The sequence below is a fragment of the Osmerus mordax genome, chromosome 3 (assembly GCF_038355195.1).
Source record: "Osmerus mordax isolate fOsmMor3 chromosome 3, fOsmMor3.pri, whole genome shotgun sequence".
Taxonomy (NCBI): Eukaryota; Metazoa; Chordata; class Actinopteri; order Osmeriformes; family Osmeridae; genus Osmerus; species Osmerus mordax.
The window spans coordinates 22,265,778-22,284,219 of record NC_090052.1 but is presented as its reverse complement, the minus strand read 5'-3'; the positions used below and the strand labels follow the sequence as shown (position 1 = coordinate 22,284,219).

The following is an 18,442-nucleotide window of genomic DNA, read 5'->3' as shown; positions in this document are numbered from 1 at the left end:
CTTGGAGACGGCCAGGACTGCAACACGAGGAGATAGTTCCACCTGCTGGTCCAAAACAAAAGTGTAGAAACGTTTTACCGATGGATTTTATAGTGTGTTTGCAAATATAGCTAGGCTACTCCAGAGCCATATAAAAATATGAGCCATATATTTTTATATGGCTCTGGGCTACTCTATTCAAAATAGATTTTAGATGTGTCTTGTTTTCATGATTGAGTCTCATGATTGAACGTCTCATGATTGAAAGTCGCATGATTAAAAAAAAGTGATAACTTTACGAGCAGGTACTGCTATGCTGTTTTTTTGGCCTATACATTGAGTTGCATTCATTAATTCGTTTGTATGGAGGCTTTACTACATCAGGAAACCGACGCAACAGGGCAGAAACTTGCACCTGAAGCAACGGGTAGCGTAACTTTGCGTGCGCGCTCATCTCAGAAATCTCTTTCGCACACGCGCTAACGTAAGAGGAGAGTCGGAAAAATGGTGGCCAGCGTCCGGGTACTGAAGCTCCTCCGACGATACAAACTAGCGATTGCCGCCGCGCTAACGCTTTTGCTGATTCAAGGACTCGTCTCCTGGAGCCTGAGTCTTGAAGAGAGCGACGCAGAGGTGAGAGTAAAGGACTTGTGTGATCGCCATGTCAACAATACGTGTAGGGTCTGTGACGAGCTAAACATAAGCTGTTTACCGTTGCTTCTGTGGATATTACTTCAGTTTAGTTGTGGGCGCCCGCCGGGGTACGGATGAAAGCGAACTTCTGCTTTCATTATTTGTTTGCAAATGCGTGTTCCTTTCTGAAATTGTCACGCACACGTCAAAACATGGTCTTTAAATAATTAGGGGATCCATAGTTCGCGTCATTTTAATGATCACTACACATATTGTTGTGACTTGCTGGAGATCCTTGGAAGATGTTGGCCAGTTGAGTCCAGCTGGAGACTCAAAACGAGCAAACCCAGTAGCACTTGTCTATCTGGCTCGTCTTCTGTCAGCTAATTCAAATGGCCAGCTAAGCTAGCGTTGCCAAAAAGCATGTCTGATGGATGTAGTTGTAGCTATCCAGTCGGCATATAGCCAGTTTGTGTGTATATTGTGAGTATACTAACTCGCTTGGTTGAGCCTTCTCGTCATTTGACTCCAGCAAGCCAATCAAAGTGAAGCCAAGACGAGCCAGTTGTGATAGTGTCAGTTGCTTTATCATGTCGATATTGGTTGCTGCCAAATTAGAATAATTGTCATCTGTATCGTTCCCTAGCTTTTCTGGTTTGGATTTTCACATACAAATTCAGCTCAATTCAAAGTCGAGTGTGAGACTCTCTCGAAGTGACCTGGAAAAGTACAGAAATGCATGCAATATCTGGAATACGAGACTGGTGCTTATTGGAAGCAGTTGTCAAGACTTGCGGGATAACGTCAATTTCTGACAGGCGACGAGTTCGAGCGAGCATGAGGAATGTGACTAGGGTCTAGGTTTACCCCTGCCCGTTCCTACTAAATGCTCGGCAGTCTTGAGCCAGAGTCTCTGCGGTCTCTCTGTCCTGATATTAATCTCCATTCATTAGTTTTCAGTGTTGTCACGTGTTAGTCTTGTCGGCATGAAAGCATTCTATTACCATTTTCTCATGTCAAATTATGTTATTTTATGGTGTAGAGTACCAATCCGGCCAGTCCTAAATATTACCAACCATCTAGTAACCACAAACAAGAATATCTTTGAGTAAAAAGGAACTTGGATGGTGTCTTAATTTGACGGTTTGTCCATTTCTACCATCCACTACTGCTACATCATATTTCAGAGGTTTTGCAAGTCTTAGTAATCTGATTCTATGTTCATGTTCTGCTTTGTAAGTAAGCAGTAGCTGACAAACTCCATGGTAACTGAGAGTTTTCTTCTGTGGTTACTGGGACTTGTTACCTGGCAACAGTAGAGGCCCACCTGGCTCTCTGGCTAACTGTGTCCCTGGTGCCTGAACGTCCACCTTCCTCACTGGGTAATGAGTAGCTGTTAACAGATGGGGCCCCCCAGGGGTCTGGTGTGTAGGGTTGGAGAGAGAGAGACTGTGAGTGGAGCCCGTGTGTGTGTGTGTGTGTGTGTGTGTGTGTGTGTGTGTGTGTGTGTGTGTGTGCAGACAGGTGGCAGATAGCACACCAGAGCAGATGTGCCTCCCTGGGAGATGCTGCAGAGAAGGATGAAGATAAGAGGAAGTCTTCCTCGCTGAGTCCCTGTGACGGCCTGTAGACCTTCAGTCACTTCAGCCCAGCGCCTGATCCAGCAGTGTCGAGCTCCACACACCTGATCCAGCAGTGTCGAGCTCCACACACCTGATCCAGCAGTGTCGAGCTCCACACACCTGATCCAGCAGTGTCGAGCTCCACACACCTGATCCAGCAGTGTCGAGCTCCACACACCTGATCCAGCAGTGTCGAGCTCCACACACCTGATCCAGCAGTGTCGAGCTCCACACACCTGATCCAGCAGTGTCGAGCTCCACACACCTGATCCAGCAGTGTCGAGCTCCACACACCTGATCCAGCAGTGTCGAGCTCCACACACCTGATCCAGTGAAGCGTGTTCTGGCAGAGCAGTTAGCTGGTGTTCTGATGCAGGCTGATGAGCTAGCATGTAGAACAGCACTGTCTCTAGCCTGGCAGTGTTGTGACTAGAACCAGGTGGCTTAATGACTGGCTTCTAGACTAGGTCTCCAATACTCTCTCATCTGGTTCACTATAATGTGATGAACTACAACATCTCTGGGGGCATCTCTGCCCTCCTTTCAACCAGATAAACTACAAAAGCCAGCATGCAATTTCCTGTCAGCCCTGACTTGATCCGTAAACAGGAAATGGGACCTTCCTCCTCCGAGGAAGTGGTGTCCACGTTTTGACTTCTGTTGAGATCTTCCTGCTCTGAGTCCTGGCTTCCTGTTCCTGTGTGTGCAAAGCAGATGTGCTGAGCAGAGGAAATTAGGCTGCATGTCGAAGTGACATGATCTGACTCCACCTGTCCAGGGGCTGGTGAGGCACACTACCTCTGAACTGAACATGAGAGAGGCAGACTGCCTCAGTACTGAAGGAGCATTAAGGAGAGGTATAGAATGTGTGTCTAGGTTTCATTTTAGATGGAGTGTGTGTGTGTGAGAGGGGGAGAGGTTAGTGTGTGTGAGAGGGGGAGAGGTTAGTGTGTGTGAGAGGGGGAGAGGTTAGTGTGTGTGAGAGGGGGAGAGGTTAGTGTGTGTGAGAGAGGGAGAGGTTAGTGTGTGTGAGAGGGGGAGAGGTTAGTGTGTGTGAGAGAGGGAGAGAGGTTAGTGTGTGAGAGAGGGGGAGAGGTTAGTGTGTGTGAGAGAGGGAGAGGTTAGTGTGTGAGAGAGGGGGAGAGGTTAGTGTGTGTGAGAGGGGGAGAGGTTAGTGTGTGTGAGAGGGGGAGAGGTTAGTGTGTGTGAGAGGTTAGTGTGTGTGAGAGGGGGAGAGGTTAGTGTGTGTGAGAGAGGGGGAGAGGTTAGTGTGTGTGAGAGGGGGAGAGGTTAGTGTGTGTGAGAGGGGGAGAGGTTAGTGTGTGAGAAAATGTGTGCGTGTGTTTTCTTCTTGTTCAGTGGCGTCATTCTAGCTGATGTGCTCTAATCAGAGGCAGTTTGAACACGGCCACATGTATCTCATTAATGCCCCCACCCTAGACTGTGTGTGTGTGTGTGAGTGTGTGTATTACTGGCCTGCCTTCTCCTCTGGCACCAGTGTCAGTCTAAGGCGTGTGGTGACTGGAGAGAGCCCACATTTTGGTCAGCTCTGCCCGCCAACCATCCCTCCATCCAACCCTCCATCCATCCATCCATCCATTCAACCCTCCCTCCCTCCCTCCCTCCCTCCCTCCCTCCCTCCCTCCCTCCCTCCCTCCCTCCCTCCCTCCCTCCCTCCCTCCCTCCCTCCCTCCTGCTTGCCAGTCTGACGGGGGCAGGAAGGGTCCAACCCACTCACTGTTGTTTTTATGACACACACACACTGTCAGTGCATATTTGAGAGTGCTTATCCACAGTCCAGTATTCCAGTGTGGTAAGCTATAACACTGCCATGCCAGAAGTCAAAACAGTTCTGCTATGTTTTTCCATCCAGTATCCCTTCTATGTTTCTCTCCCTCTCTCACTTGATCCCTCCTCTCTCTCTCTCTCTCTCTGCTCCTTCTCTCCATCTCAAATATTTCAGTGAGACTAGCTGTTTCCTATTTTCTGTCTGTGTGGAACAGTTCTTCTCAAACTGCTTCAGTCCAGCACCACCGTGACTCTGAGTCTGTGTACTCACATGGGGGCGGCTACAGCTCAGTGGTAGGGCGGTACCAGGGTTCAAATCCCCCTGTTATGTCACTTTGGATGACAGCATCTGCAAAGTGAATCCATTACATCAGTACATCATTACATCAGTTCTAGGTGTAGGGTAGAAGGAGGTGATGGTGAACATAGTCCTGGCATGTGCTTGTCTAAAACTGTGTGTGTGTGTGTGTGAGAGAGAGGGAGAGAGGGAGAATACCAAATATGAGATATATAATGTGAGTGATCGAGTGAGTAAAAGAAAGAGAGAGAGAATGTGAGTGAGTTTGAGAAAGAGTGATATTGAAAGAATGAGAGACAGAGTAAATAAAGTGTGTGCTTCATTGGTCTCATTGGTCTGCATTGTATTATGCAGGGTACACTAGTTTATGTACCCTTATTATAGATAGTCCACATGTTTACATGTTAGGTTCCTATATGTTTATTGTATGCACACGTGTGTGTAGTTGATACCACGCTCTGCGCCTGGGGCTTTTCAAAGTTCTTAGGTGAATCACTTCATTGTACATCTGAATGCGCACGTGTATATAATTTATTTTATGCCTGTGTGTGTACGTGCGTTTGAGTGTGGGTGTGTTTGTGTGTGTGTGTGTGCTTGAGTGTGTGTGTATCCCTCCCAGATTAACTCCACTAAAGGCTCTGCTATTAATAACACCCTACTAGGTCGACCATGCTGCTGCTGCTGCTGTTGTTATTGTGGCTCTTAGAGGGTGAATCTTTTCCTCTTTCCAGAAGTGTCTTCTGTCGTGTGATTGGTCGTTTGTCGGTGGTCTCCGTGTGTGGTGTTGGAACATGAGGATTTGATGGATCTATTTTAACTTCCTGTGTGTCTCTCCCTCCCTCAGAGGAAGACCCGGAGGTCGAAGCTCCCCGACCACAACAGCCAGGACCCGAAGCGCGACGCGGCGTCCTGGGAGCTCCAGAACAGCCTATCAGGACGCAGCGGAGCCCGATGGAACGGTCGCGTGGAGAGGACGGGCGCCACGGCCGCCAGCGCCCTCCGCCGCGGAGGCACCGCCAAGCGCCGGGGCAAGCCCCCCCTGCAGGGGCGGGGCAACAACAGCCCCCTGTGGCCCGGGGTGGGGGCGGCGGCGGGGTCAGAGGGCGTGGCCCGCCCCCATGACCCCTCCAGCAGCAGGAATGCCAGTGACCCCAGAGGGGGGGCTGGGGGGCTTGCTCTGCCGGTTCTCCCTGGGGAGCCTGGCAGTGTGGAGGGGGCCCCCCAGCCCCCCAGCAGTGACTTTGTGCGTAAGTGTGACATCACGGGGAAGGACGCTGTGTCGGCGCTGCACAGAGCCGGGAGCAGGGCGTGTCGGCAGGAGATCGCTGACATCGTCTGTCAGCATCAGGCAGGGCTGCTCATGCCCCAGAGCCTGCCCCAGTTCTGCCCCCAGCACGGTGAGAACACACACACACACACACACAGACACAGACCACACACACAGACCACAGACACACACACATACACAGACCACACACACACACATACACAGACCACACACACACAAATACACAGACCACACACATACACAGACCACATACACACACACACATACACAGACCATACACAGACCACACACACATACACAGACCACACACACATACACAGACCACACACATACACAGACCACACACACACATACACAGACCACACACACACACACACGTATAAGTCCCACCCTCTCGCTACCACACTCTGAACACGCTTAATAATTGATAGGAACAGTTGAGTTGCTCCTGCATGTTTCATGTGTGCAGAGCAGATGGTTCATATGACATGGAGATGCTGGGAGGTGAGCATCTCTGAACCCAAATACCTTCATGACGTTGGGCCACAATGTGAAAGTTCATATCACCCACCCTCACTGCAGATGCTGCTCAGTAGAGACATGCTAATGCTGTTCAGTAAAGATGATCTCTCTCTCTGTTTCTCTCTGTCTCTCTCTCTCTGTCTCTCTCTCTCTCTCTCTCTCTGTATCTCTCTCTGTCTCTGTCTCTCTCTCACTCCTCCATCCCCACTGACCCAGGCCTGTCCATTCCGGTGCAGCAGGCAGGGGAGGAGTTAGATAACGACCTGTCTAAGGTCGAGAACCCTGTGAGGATTGCGTTCGTCCTGGTTGTTCACGGGCGTGCTGTGCGCCAGCTGAAACGCCTCCTGAAGGCCATCTACCACCGAGACCACTACTACTACATCCACGTGGACAAGGTAGGCCCTAACCCCACCTGGCTCTGCTGCCCCTCACTCGATCTAACCCCACCCGGCTCTGCTGCACTTTAACTAGAAAAGAAAACCACCCCTTGCATCGTAGCATAGGGTCCGTTTGTTTTCTGTTCCTCCCATGCCTCAGGTGAGCTTGTGACTCTTTACCCTCGTTTCACACACGGCATGCTTGTTTCGGTCCTCTGTGCAGCGCTCCAACTACCTGCACCGGGAGGTGGAGCAGCTGGCCCAGCAGTACCCTAACGTGCGTGCCACGCCCTGGCGCATGGTGACCATCTGGGGCGGAGCCAGCCTGCTGAAGGCTTACCTGGGGAGCATGCAGGATCTGCTGCACATGCAGGACTGGAACTGGGACTTCTACATCAACCTGAGCGCCACTGACTTCCCCACCAGGTTTGCACACACACACACACACACAGACACACACACACAGAGAAATGCAGTGTCACTCACACGTACACACATCGAAATTACTCACTAACTGTTCATTTCCTTTCTGTTTATTTTTGATCTGACCTTACCTTTCTGCCCCCCCCCTCCCAGGACCAATGATGAGCTGGTGGTGTTCCTGTCACAGCACAGAGACAAGAACTTCCTCAAGTCACATGGCAGAGAGAACGCCAGGTACACACACACTCTGCTTGTTCTGCCGTCTTCCATTTTATTATGTTGTGTCTCACATTATTCTCCCTCCCCCCCTCCTCCCTCCCCCCCTCCTCCCTCCCTCCCTCCTCTCCTTCCCTCCCTCCCTCCCTCCCTCCCTCTCCTTCTCCCTCCCTCCCTCCTCTCCTTCCCTCCCCCCCTCCCCCCCTCCCTCCCTCCCTCCCCCCCTCCTCCCTCCCTCCCTCCCTCCCCCCCTCCTCCCTCCCTCCAGGTTTATAAAGAAGCAGGGTTTGGACCGTCTCTTCCATGAGTGTGACAACCACATGTGGCGTCTGGGGGAGCGCTCCATCCCTGAGGGGCTGGAGGTGTCCGGGGGATCCGATTGGTTCGCGCTCACGCGGCGCTTTGTGGATTATGTCATCACCTCGCAGGATGAGCTGGTGGCCGGCCTCAAGCAGTTCTACACCTACGCACTGCTGCCAGCGGAGGTGGGACACACACACACACACACACACACACTCAGACCAGACAGAACAACACACACACACACATTCAGGAAAACACACATGTTTGGTGAAGCAGACAGTGGGTGAGCCCCAGGGTGTGTGTGTGTGTGTGTGTGTGTGTGTGTGTGTGTGTGTGTGTGTGTGTGTGTGTGTGTGTGTGTGTGTGTGTGTGTGTGTGTGTGTGTGTGTGTGTGTGTGTGTGTGTGTGTGTGTGTGTGTGTGTGTGTGTGTGTGTGTGGAGATTAAGGTTGGGTACTGTAGAGGAATTCTGACACAGTCAGCAGATTCAATCACAACTGTGTCAGGGCACGTATGAGCAGGTGCTGAAATGTAGTTTAGTTAGATTAACACACACACACACCTACACACCTGCACATCTTTCTATCGTCCATTTCACACACACACACACACACACACACGTCAGCTAACCCCTGTCCCCTCCTCCTCCTCCTCCCCCTCCTCCCCCTCCCTCTCCCCCTCCTCCTCCCCCTCCTCCCTCTCCTCCTCCTCCTCCCCCCCTCCCTCTCCTCCTCCCCCCCTCCCTCTCCTCCTCTCCCTCCCTCTCCTCCTCTCCCTCCCCCTCCTCCTCCCTCTCCTCCTCCTCCCCCTCCTCCCTCTCCTCTTCCTCCTCCTCCTCCACCCCCCCTCCTCCTCCCTCTCCTCCCCCTCCTCCTCGCCCCCTCCCTCTCCTCCTCCCTCTCCTCCCTCTCCTCCCCCTCCTCCTCCTCCTCCCTCTCCTCCTCCTACTCGTACCTGCAGTCCTTCTTCCACACAGTGCTGGGTAACAGTCACCTGTGTGAGAGCATGGTGGACAACAACCTGCGTGTGACCAACTGGAACAGGAAGCTGGGCTGTAAGTGTCAGTACAAGCACATCGTGGACTGGTGCGGATGCTCTCCCAACGACTTCAAGCCCCAGGACCTCATCAGGATCCAGGTAGCAGGACAAGGGGAGGGCCAGGGGGAGGGGGGGGAGGGCTGCGGGAGGGGGGAGGGCTGCGGGAGGGGGGGAGGGCTGCGGGAGGGGGGAGGGCTGCGGGAGGGGGGAGGGCTGCGGGAGGGGGGAGGGCTGCGGGAGGGGGGAGGGCTGCAGGACACTAGAGCTGACAACTTGTCCGATTGTTAGCTTATCAGTCAGTATTCTCAGTCAGTATTCCATCAGTCAATCTTTAACTGACCTCCTGCCATCACCTCCCCCCCCCCCTCCTCCCCCCCACACCCTCATCCTCCCCCCTCGTCCTCCTCCCCACACCCTCATCCTCCCCCCTCGTCCGTCCCCCACACCCTCATCCACCCCCCCACACCCTCATCCTCCCCCCCTCGTCCTCCTCCCCCCCACACCCTCCTCCCCCCTGCAGCAGCTGACCCGGCCCACCTTCTTCGCCAGGAAGTTTGAGTCGACGGTGAACCAGGAAGCGATGGACATCCTGGATGCCCACCTGTACGGCCACTACGCCCCCGGCACGCTGGCCCTGCAGGCCTACTGGGAGAGTCTGCACGAGGGGGCCGACGGCTCGGCCGCCCTCAGCGACGTTGCGCTCACCGCCTACGCCTCCTTCCTCCGCCTCGGCCTCCGCAGCCTGGAGACGGCCAATAGCAAGATGGAGGGCTGCAGGTCAGGATCTGATTGGTGGATGGATGTGACGTCACACCTGTTGCAGCACTGTAACTCTGTTGGTCTACTACACTTCGGATATCAAAACACCTTGTTTGTGCCTTGATGGAGTTAGGGTTGTGGTAGTGGTAACCTCCTTTCACAAACCAGATCAAACATTTTTATTTGATGTTTTTTAATTGACCTACATCTTCTTCCTGTCCTCCTCCTCTCCACTCAGGTACAAGCCCATTGGCTACCCCGTATCCGTGCACGTGTACTTCTTTGACGACCGTTTCCAGGGTTACCTGGTGCGTCAGGAGGTGAAGGCGGTGGGGTCGGAGGTCAGAGAGGTGCTGGAGGTATGGGCCGTTCCCCAGGCAACGCTGCTGCTTGACAACAACCTCAGGGAGTTTGAGAGGCTGAAGATTCTGGAGGTGAGAACCAGACAACACACACCGCTCTGACCGTCAAGTTCAATGATTGGTTGTGGTGTGTGTAGACAGCAGGGATGCAGTCAGTCAATCAGCACATGGACCAGTCTTTATTTCAACAGCATATGCCATACAATCCTATACCATGAGACAATAAAATGCAACACCAGAAAAGTAGCTAAAAAAAGGAAAGGAAAGGAAAAGGAAAGGAAAAGAAAAGGAATAACAGTTAAATTACTCTTAACACTTCTCCTCTCATCTTATCTCTCCTCTCATCTCTCCTCATTCCTCCTCTCTCCTCTCATCTCTCCTCATTCCTCATCTCTCCTTTCATATCTCATCTCTCCTCTCATATCTCATCTCTCCTCTCATATCTCATCTCTCCTCTCATATCTCATCTCTCCTCTCATATCTCATCTCTCCTTTCATATCTCATCTCACCTCTCATATCTCATCTCTCCTTTCATATCTCATCTCTCCTCTCATATCTCATCTCACCTCTCATATCTCATCTCTCCTCTCATATCTCATCTCACCTCTCATATCTCATCTCTCCTCTCATATCTCATCTCTCCTCTCATATCTCATCTCTCCTCTCATATCTCATCTCTCCTTTCATATCTCATCTCTCCTCTCATATCTCATCTCACCTCTCATATCTCATCTCTCCTCTCATCTCTCATCTCACCTCTCACCTCTCCTCTCATATCTCATCTCTCCTCTCATATCTCATCTCTCCTCCCATATCTCATCTCTCCTCTCATATATCTCATCTCTCCTCTCTCTCCGTCCGTCCATCTCTGCAGATCGGTACCGAGTGGGACCCGAAGGAGAGAATCTTCCGGAACTTCGGCGGCATCGTTGGCCCCCTGGACGAGCCGGTGGCGGTCCAGAAGTGGGCGCGAGGCCCCAACCTCACGGCCACCATCGTGTGGATCGACCCGGCACACGTGGTGGCGGCGTCCTACGACGTGAGCGTGGACGTGGACGCAGAGTACACGCAGTACAAGCCGCCGCTGCAGCGCCCCCTGCGGCCCGGAGGATGGACGGTGCGCGTGCTCAGGCAGTGGGAGCGCGTGGCCGAAACACGCTTCCTGGTCATGCCCCTGGCCTTCCGGGGGAGGGAGCCTCTACGAGGAGGTGAGGCTGGGAGGGAGGGGGGGAGGGGGGGTTGGGGGTGAGGAGGGGCTAAGGGGGGGGGGGGTGGAGAGGCCTGGAAGAGACAAGGCTGAGATGGTTCATGCTCTGAATTTATAATCTTTTTTCCCTCCCCCTTTCCCTACCTCTCTATCTCCATATTCCTCCCTCCCTCCCTCCCTCCCTCCCTCAGAAGAGGACAGCTGGCTCCACCAGGGCCCTCCTGGTAACCTGTACCTGGACCAGGGCTTCCAGCAGCTGGGCTCCATCCTCCACCTCCCCCCCCAGGAGCCCGCGCTCCACGAGGCCCAGCGCCGGGCCCTGCTGGTGGGCAAGCCCCTGGAGGCCTGGGTGGACTCCTCCGTGGGGGCCTTCTGGGTGGTGGGGGGCCTGTGTGCCCCCCAGCCCTCGTCGCTGTGCCCCGCTCTGGGCCTCTGCTCCAAGGCCTCCTGGAGTTCGCTGTCCCCAGACCCCAAGTCTGAACTGGGCCCCGTCAAGGCTGACGGACGGATCAGGTAGCCCCTGGAGAGGGTGGACTAGGTGGTTTAGGCCTCCCCCACACACACACACACACACACTCTGCTGGAAATTTGCACATAAAGACTGCGTCCAAACCGTCCCAGACGTCGCCGTGACTGTGAGGGTGTCGCTCCACGTGTCGTAAGGATTATTTCTGTCGTCCATTTTTACTATTCCAGTTTGTTTTCACATCGACGCCCCAACGACACGTTGTCATCGGAGGTCAGGACACGGAGAAGGTCACGGCCTCCTTATAGAAAATGTTTGAACTTTGAACTCTAGTTTAGTCTGTGCTCCGTTTGGTGTTTGCAAAATTGAGTCTCCTTTGCCCCGCCCAACCTCCACTGGTGACTCGAAGAGGAGGAGGAGGAGGAAGAGGAGGAGGAGGGTTCCTCTGAACTAAACTACCATGCTTATTTTGAAGCATGTTTTAAGAGCAAGTAGAAGTGCACTTTACTGTATGGCTGTAAGGTTACTCAAGGTTCAGGGGTCAGCTGGGTTGTCCAATCAGGAGAAGGGTCAAAGGTCAGAGCTGAGATGCCCTTGTCTGGCCGTTCTGCCGTTAGTGAGGAAGAGATGGGGAGAGAGAGAGAGGTTCCTCCTCTCTGAAGATTGGTTTACTGTGACGTATCATTATCATATGAATGTGTGTCTGTTTGGGTGTTTTGCTTCATGAACTAGCTCCGACGCGGGTTCGATTTGTCTTCCTGGAGCGAAAGACGGTGTGGACCAGAACCCCTTCCACCCGGGTCCTGAGTGAGGGGGGAGCCTGTAGCGCTGTCTTATCTAACACATCACATCATATAAACGGTGTGGCTTGTCTGTGCTCAAGATTCTACCAAACAGCGTGACCAAAAACTGAATGGAAGGCTGTCTGTATTGAGCCCCCGGACTTCCTGTATTGAGCCCCCAGACTTCCTGTTTGGGCTTGGAGGCCGTGGGCCCAGTCAGACTGGTACCAAGCCTTGTTCTGCACCTCCAACATGGTGTTTCTGGTCAGGTGGGATGTTGTGGTGTTTCTCTGTACAGACAGCTGATGGTTGTTTTAAAGCGTATTTTCTTAGATCAAGTGTTTCTTTACAAAACACGAAAGAAAACAAACAAAACACCTCAAGATATTTATAATGAAGACTGATTTTATCTTCAGAAATATTATAATAATCTATTTGGCGAACAGTGGCTTATGAATTTAGAATGTTCCACAAACAGTCATTTTTGCCACCACGGTTTTAATGTTAAAAGTAGTTGAACACCCTGCCTTGAGGCTTGCAGTCCCTCATTCAGTCACCTGGTCACCTGTTTGTAGTCATGTGGATGTCTACAAGATGATGCGTTTCCTGTTTGAGGATGTGTGTAGGATGAGGAGTTTGATCCTCTTGAAAGGTTTCGCTAGCCTAGCAGAGATTCTTATGCTGCCTTTTCTTAAATGTGGAAATGATGACATGATGGTAATTGGATGGTTATATGATTGGTATGAACCACACCTTCACTTTGCTTCCTGAGGTGTGCAATTATTGCCTTTTTAGACAATTCAGAAAATGACTTCCTGATACAAGTATTTGTTTTGTTATGTTGTAATAACATGTTATGGGTTTTTTTAATTAGTTTTTCTTCTTCGATCCGCCCCGATTGGTTTCTTAAGTGACCTTGTCTTGGTCACGCGCCTGCTCGAGAGACGTCCTGGGTTAGGAAGACCAGAGGCACAGATGGAAACATTCACATTTAGGAAATATTGATATTTTTATAATTTCATGGAGAAACAAAAACATGGTTTGTGGAGTAGCCTTCTGTCAAATCATTCAGAAACAGGGATTTGTGTTGTTGATGACATGCAGCCCCGCATGATGCCTGCTGTTGTAAAGACGACTGTGTATGAAGGCGTCCATCCTGCTCTCTGTCTGGAGGAACATGAGACGTCAGCTGATGATCCAGACAGCTCTGGGACAACTGTCTGGCGGCCATCTTGGGTGTTCCAGAATAACAAAGTGTTCCGTGTTCTAATTCTCCGATATCTCTGGGGCTGTGGTGACTCACCATGAAGTAGAAACTGTCTTTCTCTGCCCTTCTCTTCATCCCGCTCTCTTTCTATCCCTCCCTTCCTCTCTCCATCTCTTGTTGTTCTTCCCTTTCCCCCCTCCCTCTGTTTCTTGTCTTTCTTTCACGTTATCTCCCTCTCTTTCTTCATGTCCATCAGTTTGTGTGTCCTTCTTGAGCACCAGGAAGAGGTCTCCACAACAGAGATCCATAACTAATCAGAGGCCGATGGAAAAGCTGACAGAAACATTGACTGGTGGTGCAATAAACAACAAACCGTTGGGTAAACTAGTTTGGCTTGTCTTTTTATGGTCTCCTACTCTGACTGTATTGAATGCTCTCTTTTCGCCTGTGGGAAAACAACTGTGGATTTGAAGCTCAAGCCCAAAGCTTGAAGCTCCACTCCACACTGAAGCTGAACTGTACTATTCTCAATCATTCGCTTTCATCGTGGTATAAAGGCACTATGGATTACATGTGATTATAATCAATCAGTCACGATGTAGCTTAATCAGACGTATTCTCGTACCGGTCGTATTTATCTGCGTCGCTGTAATAACTGATTGAACTGCGTAGTGGTGAGGTAGAGTAGTATAACAGACGAGGAGAAGGACAGCTAAATAACTATCCAGGGTGCTGAACACACACACACACACCGCTTCCTCCGTTTTTAGTACACAGCCTTGACATGATTTACTCATAAATACTTTACTCATGTAGGTGTAAGTCTCCTGCTTGAGAGATTTCCTTTAAAATTTAATTCGACTTTTTCTCTCAAAGGGCTCAATCACAGCGGTGGTGCCAGGGCCAAATCGGTGAGAGCTCGTGCGCAAAAAGGTACGGAGGGGTGGCGAGGACCGACAACGTGCAAAAACAAAATAGAGTGACAGGAAACCGGAGAGGGAGAAAGTTTCAAAATTACCTAAAATCAATTTGACAAAGGTCGCATAAAAACCTACATTTAAAGTCGCTCCTTTAACCGTGGTAAAGTTTAACAAGAAGGATTATCGACCGCAATGAAGGAACGGATAAACGAGGAGATGGAGTGTGTTACCGAGATGGAGCGCGTGGAGCCGGGAGAGGTAGTGTACGAGGACAGCGCCTACGGTGGGTCATCGGCGGTGGACACGGACACGGAGGACGGTCTCACTCCCTCCCCGTCCACCGACACAGTCGACCCTTTCCCCTACAACGAGGATCTCATGCACAAGGTGACAACTTCAGTAGAACAAGTTCAACTTTAAAAACAATGTATATGATGACCTGTTTGTATTTGAAACTTCGTATCAGAGAGGGAAAGCAATTCAACCTCATACATCCTAATGATATCGTAATCGACTTTTCCGATCTTCACGTGTGAAATCACAGTATTATAATATCTAAGAAATTGAATATTGTCATATTTAATATTTGCCCTTACTTTATTTGTCGAGTATTTACATCCTTAAGCCCTGTCCAGGGTAGATGCAGAGCATGGCAGGGGAATGTGTGTGTGTGTGTGTGTGTGTGTGTGTGTGTGTGTGTGTGTGTGTGTGTGTGTGTGTGTGTAAGACTAGTTACTGATGCCTATCTCAACCTATCTTCACCCCTGTGGTTTTTCTTTATCTAACACACACACACACACACACTCGTTCCTCATTCAATATTGATGTAAATGTATTTTGCTTGAGTTCAGTTAAGTAAGATTCCAGCCCATCTGCTTCCTGCATTTGCTCTGTTCCTGACGGATCCTGGAGTTCCGAGTGGTGCTAAGTGTTGTAGAATCTTAGAACACTGATTGCTGGGACTGTCTAGGAGTGTCACAGGAAGTGACATCAAAGAAAGATGAGAGCAGGAAGGAAGGGTCTCTGACGAGACCCACCCCTCCTCCTGACCCCCCCACTTCCACACCCACCCCTCCTCCTCTTACCCCCCCACTTCCACACCCCTCCTCCTGACCCCCCCACTTCCACACCCACCCCTCCTCCTGACCCCCCCACTTCCACACCCACCCCTCCTCCTCTTACCCCCCCACTTCCACACCCCTCCTCCTGACCCCCCCACTTCCACACCCCTCCTCCTGACCCCCCCACTTCCACACCCCTCCTCCTGACCCCCCCACTTCCACAAACCTCCTCCTCTTACCCCTCCACACCCCACCTCCATCCATCCAATATAAAAAGGGATATTTCTGCGTGAAGCAGGAAATGAGTGTGATGAGGACCCCAGTGACTGGAGCAGAGTGGCAATGACTGTGTATGTGTGTGGGTGTGTGTGTGTGCGTGCGTGCGTGTAGATGTGTGTGCATGCGTCTGGGATTAAGATGTGGGTGTGTGAATAGCGTTTGTGCGTGTCTCGAGGCAGCTGATAACAGGCAGTGTGAGCTGGCTCAGTGGCTTGCTGTGATAAATGTCAACTAAAAGGGGGGGGGGGGAGAGAGGGGGGAGATGAGGGAGGAAAGAGCGGTGGGAGGAGAGGAAGTGGGAGGCAGGAGAGAGTGGTGGGAGGAGAGGAGAGGAGGAGGAAGGGCTAAGGACAGAGGAGGTGGTGTAGGGAGGTTGGGGGAAGGGGGGGTGAGTGATAGGTGTTGCCAAGGAGCCCAGAGACCAGCACACCAGCAACGCGGCGACAAGCGGATAACCATGACGACGAGGTTGACAGACGCCCACGGCAACAAGCTCTCGTACCCACAGACTGCTGTCAGCATGACACAGGACACTTACCCTGAAGATAACATGCACATCACTGTGTGTGTCACTGTGTGCCTGTGTGTGTGTGTGTGTGAGACAATGATAGGAGAGAGAGAGAGAGGGAGAGAGGGAGAATACCAAATATGAGATATATAATGTGAGTGATCGAGTGAGTAAAAGAAAGAGAGAGAGAATGTGAGTGAGTTTGAGAAAGAGTGATATTGAAAGAATGAGAGACAGAGTAAATAAAGTGTGTGCTTCATTGGTCTCATTGGTCTGCATTGTATTATGCAGCGTACACTAGTTTATGTACCCTTATTATAGATAGTCCACATGTTTACATGTTAGGTTCCTATATGTTTATTGTATGCACCTTCCTGCCAAAGCAAATTCCTCTGTGCAAACTTTCATGGCAAATAAATCCCATTCTGATTCTGGAGGTTTTCCAGCAAAGTGGGCTGTAAGAGAGCAGCTGGGAGACACCAGAGGAGGCTGTAAGAAAGAGAGCAGCAATGGGAGACCAGAGGAGGGAGAGAGAGAGACCAGATCAGAGAGCTGCCCTCCTACACTCCCTGTGATGCGTCTTGCCCCGGGGTGTGAGTGGAGGGCCACTGGTTAGGGGGTCCTGCACTATTAAGGTTCCTCTAATCTTCCTCCCTGTCCCTCTCTCCCTCCTTCCCTCCCTCCCTCCCTCCTTCCCTCTCCCTCCCTCCCTCCCTCCCTCCCTCCCTCCCTCCCTCCCTCCCTCCCTCCTTCCCTCTCTCTCCCTCCCTCCTTCCTTCCCTCTCCCTCCCTCCCTCCCTCCTTCCTTCCTTCCTTCCTTCCCTCTCTCCCTCCTTCCCTCTCCCTCCCTCCTTCCCTCCCTCTCTCCCTCCTTCCCTCCCTCCCTCCTTCCCTCCCTCCCTCCTTCCCTCTCCCTCCCTCCTTCCCTCTCCCTCCCTCCCTCTCCCTCCCTCCATCCCTCCCTCCTTCCCTCTCTCTCCCTCCCTCCTTCCTTCCTTCCCCCTCCCTCCCTCCCTCCTTCCCTCTCCCTCCCTCCCTCCCTCCCTCCCTCCCTCCCTCCCTCCCTCCCTCCCTCCTTCCCTCCCTCCCTCCCTCCCTCCCTCCCTCCCTCCCTCCCTCCTTCCCTCTCCCTCTCTCCCTCCCTCCAGACCATCCTGGTTGGAGACAGTGGAGTTGGGAAGACCTCTCTGCTGGTCCAGTACGACCAGGGGAAGTTCATTCCAGGATCCTTCTCTGCCACAGTGGGGATCGGCTTCACCGTGAGTGGATCGCTTTCTTCGTCTCTCTACTCCTCTCATCCTCTCTTTCTTACCTTCCTTCTCTCTTCCTGTTTCTCTCTTGCTCTCTACTTCTCATCCTCTCTTCAAATAGTCCTGCATGTGGTCTCCTGCCTTCCTGATGTCCTCTCATCCTCCTCTCATCCTCTCTTCCTATGATCCTGTCTTAGTCTGTGTGGTTCCTCTAGAGAAGAGAGAGAGAGAGAGAGAGAGAGAGAGAGAGAGAGAGGGGGGGGGGGGGAGGGGAGGACAGATGGGAGGAAGATAGTGATGTGGGAGGGAGAGATAGAAAGAGAAATAAGAAAGATAGGAAAGGAGAGAGAGAAATTCTCTGCTAATTAATGTCAGTGTCACATTGTCAGTTTTTTAGAGGAGGTAGGGGGGCCTATCTAGATGTTTACAGATATTTAGACCTGCCAAATGTTCTACTGCTGTACCCAAAGGCAGGGTTTTCTAAATGAGAATGTCTTGGTGTATGGATTCCTCAGTGATATTGTTATCGTTTATAGTTTTAGCATGCAGGCAAAACAATCACAAACTCGCCGTCCTCGCCTCGCGCTTCCCTGTCCAAGACACTAGAGGGGGGCAAAGGCCAGAGACACAAACTGTGTAAACAAACACCTAACATACTTGGTAGGGTAGCCATATTTTACGAAACAGTTTCAGTTTTCATGCCAATATCTGAAGAGAAAAAATAAGATTATCATAAGAATAGCCAAGATAATTATGGTATCTTGCGCCACGACTTCAGACTGAGCGTTTCAGTCAGTTTAACAGCCAGATGACAAGAGCAAGCAATGATGCACAGAAATTCGGGAAATGTCTCATAGTTTAATACATAAATTCACATCGTTTCGTTTTAGACTACAGATTATTGAAACACACAGTCGTTATCGTCATGTAGACCTAATAATAAAAAATCGTCCAAACACGTTCTGCAGAGTGAGATACAGTTCCTGTCAGATTACTAACCAGTTGGCCGATCTGTTGAGGTTAGTAACATTTCTCTCTCTCTCTCTGTCTCTCTGTCTCTCTCTCTCTCTCTCTCTCCTCTCTCTCTCTCTCTCTCTCTCTCTCGGCAGCGATCAACTCAGGATCTCTCGCCTTTCTAATCAGTGAGTTCACGG

At 51.4% G+C, this 18,442-nt stretch overlaps 1 protein-coding gene across 1 annotated transcript; it reads left to right on the top strand.

Moving 5' to 3' along the window:
• The first annotated feature begins 483 nt into the window (after positions 1-483).
• xylt2 (xylosyltransferase II) lies at positions 484-13,658 on the top strand. Its single transcript, XM_067233394.1, has 11 exons — positions 484-612; positions 5,165-5,717; positions 6,347-6,525; positions 6,731-6,933; positions 7,084-7,164; positions 7,415-7,631; positions 8,409-8,585; positions 9,007-9,263; positions 9,484-9,679; positions 10,483-10,816; positions 11,007-13,658. Exons 1-11 carry the CDS (start codon positions 484-486, stop codon positions 11,330-11,332), a joined length of 2,652 nt encoding a protein of 883 aa, XP_067089495.1. The 3' UTR covers positions 11,333-13,658.
• The last annotated feature ends 4,784 nt before the right edge of the window (positions 13,659-18,442 follow it).